Source organism: Lethenteron reissneri, chromosome 11 (genome assembly GCF_015708825.2).
Source record: "Lethenteron reissneri isolate LAM-NWPU_2019-01 chromosome 11, ASM1570882v1, whole genome shotgun sequence".
NCBI lineage: Eukaryota > Metazoa > Chordata > Hyperoartia > Petromyzontiformes > Petromyzontidae > Lethenteron > Lethenteron reissneri.
This window is the reverse complement of record NC_083789.1, coordinates 2,434,782-2,442,516: the sequence shown is the minus strand read 5'-3', so window position 1 is coordinate 2,442,516 and position 7,735 is coordinate 2,434,782. Positions and strand designations below refer to the sequence as shown.

The 7,735-nt window shown below is 48.7% G+C and overlaps 1 protein-coding gene across 2 annotated transcripts in view; it reads right to left on the bottom strand.

Moving 5' to 3' along the window:
• Positions 1 to 1,951: 1,951 nt before the first annotated feature.
• LOC133341282 (coiled-coil domain-containing protein 85B-like) overlaps positions 1,952 to 7,735 on the bottom strand; it is a 32,761-nt gene continuing 26,977 nt past the window's right edge. For both annotated transcript variants that reach the window (XM_061549792.1, XM_061549791.1), the window contains 2 exons: positions 6,186 to 6,275; positions 1,952 to 4,555 (listed from right to left, as the gene is read on the bottom strand). In XM_061549792.1, coding sequence (XP_061405776.1) covers positions 4,460 to 4,555; positions 6,186 to 6,275 — 186 coding nt within the window. In that variant the 3' untranslated portion in view covers positions 1,952 to 4,459. The remainder of the gene's footprint in view (positions 4,556 to 6,185; positions 6,276 to 7,735) is intronic.

The window sequence follows — 7,735 nt, the reverse complement described above, 5'->3', positions numbered from 1 at the left end:
GACGGCTGTACTTGTGCGTGTCTCGTCGTGCAGTGTGGCTGCTGGAAAGGGGACGTTAAAGCCTCGTCCATATGGCTTATAGAACAGGGTAGGCGGCTGTTCCCAGTGCCATATATATTCTTTCTTCCGATTACCGCCAACTCAATTGTAAAAATATACATCCCATGATTGCTCAGGCCTTCTTGGCCAACATTTCACTCAGCTTACCTGGTCAAAATTTTAGAACCGCACAGTGGCTGTGTTCCAGTGTCATAGATTATATGTATATATATATATATATATTCCCCATTACCGACCACTCGCTTGTAAAAATATACATACCATGGTTTTTATTTTTCGATTTAAAGCTTTCGTGACTGCAGGGATTCATCTTCTTGGTTCTTTCGGTATAGTCACGTAGAAGGGAAATAATAAAATAATAAAAATAAAACATAATAAAATAATTCTCACGACGTGTCGGCCACAACGCAAGCAGCCGTCCTCAGTGACTTTACCGAAAGAACCAAGAAGATGAATCCCATGGTTTCTCAGGCCTTCCACGACAATATTTCATTCGGCTTACCTGGTTAAATCAGTGGCCCAGTGTTCTGCGGTCCAGCTGTGTCCGATGAGAGCGCCTATTTAAACAGACGTCATCGATGGGCGTGCGTTGATGACACCACGGAGACTATTTAAGTTCCCAAGACTGGAGGAGATTTTTTTTATCTTCAGTTCTAGCAACTGCCCGATGATGCTGGTGGTAAGAAGTGTCGCAGACAAAAACGTCCGTAATCCAATCGTTGAGCGCTGTGGATTTCTCTCCAGCAACACCCACGGGTGCGCGTAGTCAACGACATCATCAGTCAACATCAAGTTTTTTTTTTCTTCTTGGTTCTTTCGGTAAAGTCACGTTGAAGGGAAGTCCTCAGGTGAGGTGAGGACGGCTGCTTGCGTTGTGGCCGAAACGTCGTGAGAATTATTTTATTATGTTGTATTATTTTATTATTTTATTACTTCCCTTCTACGTGACTACCGAAAGAACCAAGAAGATGAATCCCTGCAGTCACGAAAGCTTTAAATCGACATCATCAAGCTCTGGGGGTGTGCGGGAATCGGTTAGGTGGGGGGCCCAATATTGTTGACAACAAAAATCTCCTGGTGGTTGTCGAGAGGGGCCCAACTCGAAGTTTTGGCCACCGGGGGGAGGGGGGGGGGTCAAGGCACCCCCTGGCCCCCGGGCTCGTCACGCTCCTGTGACGCCGTTTGATCACGTGACATCTGAATCGATTGGCTGTCGGGTGGAGAATACGGTGTGTGTCTGTGTGTACGCCATTGCAAATGCAATAAAAGTGATATTTACTAATGACAAGTCGCAGTTAGTCTCATTACGCCTGTTCAGTGCATTTGGGTGTTTGGCCAATGTATGTTCTATGTTGAACTTCTTTCGCACCCTACGTAACCAACCGTGCTAATCAGAGATGCGGGGGCGAGGGGGGGGGGCAACAAACTAAACACAAAAGGAAGTTCTAAAGAAATTAGTTTTCAATCAATCACATTTGTGCAGGGTGTCCAAAACTCCAGGCCATGCTTCGTCTTTCCGCGTTTACCAATTTACCCCCACCCCCCAATTTACCCCCCCCCCCCAATTTTACCCCCCCCCCCCAATTTTACCTCCCACCCCACAATTTTACCCCCCCCATCCCCCATTCAAGATACGAATTAACTCGTTCCGCGCCGCACGCGCCCGACGATTGTTCAACATGTCCCCACGTGACACGCCAAACAATTAACGCCGTCGACGTCACACGGAACACGTGTACAGCTGTCACACACGGAGATCTCAATCGGTTCTATTAACGCAGATAGCGCTCATCGCTAAGCACGTCACGTGGGGACACGTTGAACAATAGTCGGGCGCGTGCAGCAGCAAGGAACGAGTTGATTTGAATGGGGGGGAGGGGGGGAGTACATCGGTAAATGTGGAACAACACAATCTTGTTGCTGGACATTAGCAACTCGAATCACAAGGTACAGGCAATATCTCACGTAAACAGTCATGTCCTTTTGTCAGAAACCTTTGAATATTTCAGAGCCCCTTTCAGCATTTTGTGAAATTTATTTTGATAAAACACGGAGAATAAAATATCACGCGACAATTTCTGAGCGGTGACACACACACATACACAGGCAGGTAAGCACGTGGTGCGTCACGTGTTCATCAGGAGCGCGCGAGATCGTCCTGAACGTCAGGCTCTGTTTGGCAGTCGCATCACGGAGCGTTAGGATAATCCAAGCACTTCTATTTACCCCAGAATATCGTCACACGCTTTACAAGTGATGCTATATTTACACGTTTTACACCGGTATTGTTTGCGCGGGGTTATAAGATATTTAATGAGGTCCTTTTCCTGGTTTCTTCGACAATAATTGATGAGAAACTCAAAGGACATGTGTGTGAATACACAGCTGATACACATCGGGGAATTTCATGTCCCGGGAGGACTTTTTCCGGGATAGCTCCATCAGTGATGATCAGAGGTCGCAACCGGGTACCCGTACCCTACCCGATACCCGTTTGTGACCCTGATGCGGCTGGGTACGGGTACGGGAAGGCTGTGAGTCACCGGTGAGTAACTGTTTGTCAATCATTTCGGGTAGGGTACGGGTACCCGTTTGCGACCCTGGTGCGGCCGGGTATGGGTAAGGAATCAAAACCCGTTTGCGACCTCTGGTGATGATCCTGTGAAAACCGGGACTGGTGGCAACCCGAGACGTCTCTGGTGTCCGAACACTCCCGTTTGTGGATTAGCAAGAAAAATGTGTACTGCTCACAAACAGCAGGAAGGCACGACTCCCACAATGCCTGGCATGCGTGTCATGTGTCCGCCACATTACGCATACCCTGTCAACTCCTGACCAGTGCCTACTTTATTACAGACCAATTCCGACCTCATTGGTCACCCCTGAAACATCTCAACGCTCATCCGACAAAGTCCCCATTGCAAGCGGGAAACATAGGCACACACAAATGTTTGCCCGTATTGAAACGGCTGTACGCTGTATGGATCTGCAAACTCTTATTTCCCTGTACAAAAATATGGGGTCAACTGTATGGGTTGAGTTGTGATTACGTGTATAGTACAGGGTGGTCCAGATGTCTTGTGAACACCCCCCCTGCCCCCTCAATAATCTAAATTTTTTTTTTTTTAAAGTTCATTCAAAACAAAAATGAATATGCAAAGGGAAGAAAATAATTAGGGGTAAATTAATTGGGGGCGTCACAAGACATCTGGGCCACCCTTTGCAATGCTCTGGGACCTTGCCTGCTTTCTTCCAGCCCGCATGCATTGTCCCGTTGTGGTGGTGGTGGTTGAGGCTTCTCATCATTAAACAGAGCTGTATTTAAAGCTGTCTCTTTACCAGGCGTTATCGATTGCCGTGGTTGTGTCGTCGTTCACCACAGGAATTCTGATCGGTCGGAGGCCATGCGTTCGCCCATCGTGCCTCCTTCTCATTGGCTCCCTCCCCGTTGCTTCATGCCTGGCGCATGAGGTGGGGGGCCTCTGGAAGTGGGGGGGGGGGCACCCAGGGGTGGGGGGCTATGGGGGGGGGGGGGCGTCGCTCAGCGAAGGGAACTTTCCTCTCGTAAATAATAGTTACTACAATGAACACGGGACGCACCACAACCCGATCCACTCAGCAGGGATGCACTCGAAGGCATAAGCCCGAACCGTTGGACAGCGAGAGAGCAGGATGTGTGTGCGAGTTGGATATTGGCCACGCTCTCACTTGTTATTGCAACGTTGTAATATTGCACTGTGATTATTTTTTTGTTTATATTTTATCGTAGAAAAATAAATTCAACCCGAGGACCTAACGAAACCCAAAATAATAATGATAGGATTATATATTTATACAGTAGTAACTCGACAAAGGGATAAACTACCTGAATCAACGATTAAATCCCTTGGCGTCCGAGCAACATTCAGCAGCGAGCACCGGTCACCGGGACATCCGAATGATGGCACAAAGCGATGCATGGCGGCGTTTTTCGTCCAACCACAGATCCACTTGGCGGCTTTTGTGCTTCTCAGATAACGTTTGGTCAGCGCGCGAGTGCCACTGGCTTCGCCTGGAAAGCTTCACGTAGAAAACGGAGCTCAATAACTGCGGTCGGTTTGTTGTTTTGTTTGTTGTTGGAACTCGCTGACCCGCCCCTACTGGGACATCTGTTTAAAAAGAAGCTTCATAACTCATCGGATCCCTCCTCCGGTGTAAATCAAGTTTCTGATTCTGAATTCAATACGTCCGCCACCAGCGACCGGTTTCATAAAACACCTTCAGTGAAAGCGAATCTTAAATTGCAGTGCTTCAAATGACAAATGCAGGCAAGACAGTACTCGGTGTGTTTCACGCGACTGGACAGAGTCCCGGTAAAGTGAAAAGGCAGCTGGCAGAGTAGGCCACAGGTTTGCAGCCGTCAGTAAGAGCTGGTGCTGTGATGTCCGCTGTCCAGATTCTGGAAAATGCTCGACTTAGGGGCTGGGCCTCCAGTCCCCAGCTTTCGCAGGACCATCTGGCCAATGGGGAGAAATAGATAAGTGGTGTGTGTGTGTATGTAAGATGGACAGACAACACGTCATACATGCTCTCGGCATGTCCCTTACAAAGATAAAGATCCCCCATGTAGCCTTTAACAGATTGTTGGGGCAAGTGCTATTCGCGAGTACTTATGAAGGCCGGCACTGTGGCACACAAGGGAGTGGGTGGCCAGCACCACAGCCAGTTCGCCTTTGTTCCCGAGTAACGATGTTCACACATCGCACCAGGTACTCATTTGAGGCTGAGTCGACCTAGGAGAGGCTCATGACCAGTTCAGATAATCGTCACAGCTGTTGGCCGTGAGCGGGAATCGAACTCAGGTCATTGGGTTCGTAGGACAGCGTGCGAACCACTACACCACCACCCCCCTTCATGCAATTGCCCACACACCTTCTAATAGCAAACGCCCTGACTTTCGTAACAGTATCGGACCAATACGTTGTGCGCAATAGAGGGCAGTGCAGCTAAATCCGTTGTTGTACTGCACATCTAAGACTTCGAATTTCATGTCGTTGGTCAATTCTGCCCATCGGCGTTTCCCGAGTGTTGGACCCAACTGCGCGATAGCGACTGCCAGCGAGGGCACAGCAATAATCTCACAATCCTGTGAGCCGCACCAACTTGTTATACATATTTTATGACCAAAAAGCATGAAAGGCGGCACTGAGAAAGAAAAAAATATTTTTTAAACGCACTGGAAGGAAGAAAAAAACCGTCAACTCGCTGACGGGTTTTTTCCATATCCCTCGACATTCTGCGCATGAATGAACCACTTTGTACTCGTGGCTTGGCCAGACTGCAACAACGCCCCAATTAAAAACTTTCTGCAGACAAAAAAAAGACAAACTAGCAGGCCATCCACATTAGCGCAATGCATTTAGCTTAATGATGCCACTGGACACAAACGCTACAGAAACAATAGAGCCTCTCTCTCTCACTGGTGCTGGTACGCAGTGACCAGTCAACTCTGTTCAAGACAAGGGAGCTGCACGGTTCATGTGGGGTTATTTCTCCCACTACTCTCAGAATTTTGACAGGTCAGCTGAGATTCTCATTCGATAGAGCTGCGTTATCGAGTTAACCTACGAATTATCAGTTCAATCACTCATCTAATTAGATAAGCATGATGCTCCAGCAGAACCACAATTATCTGATCATTCGCAAATTTCTCGAATCCGCGGAATAATAAATTGAAAATAAAAGCAAAAGACCCACGACGTTTCGATCGCAACACAAGCGGTTTTCATTAGGCTGCTTTTATTATTTTATATTTATTATTTTGTAATTTTATTTCATTATCATTTTATTTTCTATCTACGTGACTTTACCGAAAAGAACCAAGAACATGGATTGTTCGTAGTTCGCAATTGCTCCTGAAATCCGTTGGACCATTCATCGTGAAATCCATGAAAATTTTAACCACGATTTTCTGGGTCCCTTTCGTACTCTGTGGCACACCGCATTGTCCGCTGCGGTTATCACAACGCAATTTTCATAACGTAATTATCACAACGTAATTATTGCACAGTCAAGCAATGCGAGGTAAGAACTGAGTGCTCATTCACACCGCCTATATGCGAAAGTGTATAAAGTCCCAGGCTTACGTTACACATCTCTCTCACTTTGGCCTTCTCCTGCTCACTGATCTCGGGGGAAGAGCCTTCATCAATTCCTCCCCGCATTTCTTCTCGACTCTGCAAGAGATTCAACACACACACACACCGATATCAACCAACTTCATTTCACCGCAATCATTTCCAATCAGCTTGTCAACTTTCACCTTACAAGGGAGTCGGTAATGAAACCAGAAACTTACGGCCGCTTTTGTCCACCGGTATGTTCAACACTGTATTGGGTACTCATTGGAAGTCAAAAGGAGGGCTTAAGCTCATTTCAGATAACACTGGAATGTGTGGATAGTCATTTATTTCAGTTAAATTATTTGTTAGCTGGCTCGCTTAGCATACTGGACTTACAATCCAGAGGTTGCCGGCTCAAGCTTGCGTAGTGTGCCAGTTGAAACAATGGGGCAAAAGTTTTTTGAGTCAGATTCTTTATTTAAACTGCAGGAGCAATCCGATGGGCTATGAAGCTCTGGTTCACAGATGTCCCCTATGGGCACGGGGGGTCAGCAAATCTCTCCCCATCCTCCCTTGGCTGTGTCCACCCAACAGTGCACAACGGTGCAACTCAGGGGAGTAATACACGTAGTGCAGGTCACGTGCGGTGTTGGGGCTGGCTTCAGGCACCTTGAGACATTAGTGGAAGGCGCCTTACAAATAAATGTAAAACACATTCTCCTGCGGAGGGAGCTGGTAGGAACGTCGGGTTGCTCAGTCAATGGCCAGGGTCAACGGCGGCGTGGTGTATTCCGCAAATATGCCCGACTGTGAGGGCGGGCACAAGCCGGCGTGAGTAGGTTAAGCGTTGAGTTTTATAAGGGCACCACTGGAGTGACCGAGCCCCTCCCCACCCAGCCCCACCCCTCCCACCCCCACCCAGCCCCACCCTCCCCACCCAGCCCTTCCCCCCTCCCACCCAGCCCCTCCCCACCCTCCCTCCCACCCAGCCCACCCTCCCCATCCAGCTCCTCCCCACCCTCCCCTCTCCACCCAGCCCCACCCCTCCCATTTTTTGATGCACGACGGACGGACACAATAATCCCGTGGGCTGGTGTAACCAGGAGGTTCCTACCAGTATTATTATTACTGTTTATTGTGGATACTCTCACCTCTCCAAAGATATGTGGCCAGCATGGAAGAGAAGACCAAATACCTTCCAGAGGGGCTCTCTAGGACCCCCTCTATTGTTGGAGGCCCTTCTGCCAGCAGTGGTACTGGCAAAGCAATCGATTGCAGGGCTGCACCTGTAGCTCTCGAAATGGTTGTGCGGTGCCATGCGCGAACCACTCCACCCAACCGATTAGCGGTGAGCAAGCGGGGGCAGTTTGGAATGCGCGTGGTGTGTGAGGCGTGTGTGGTGTGTGGTGAATAGTGGTGTAGCGGTTAGCGCACTGGGGTACAAACCAGGCGACCCGAGTTCGATTCCCGCTCCCGGCCAACGTCAGTTAACGATTATCTAAACTGGTTCTGGGGCTCTCCTAGGTCGACTCAGCCTCAAATGAGCACGTGTGTAAAACATTGCCACTCGGGGG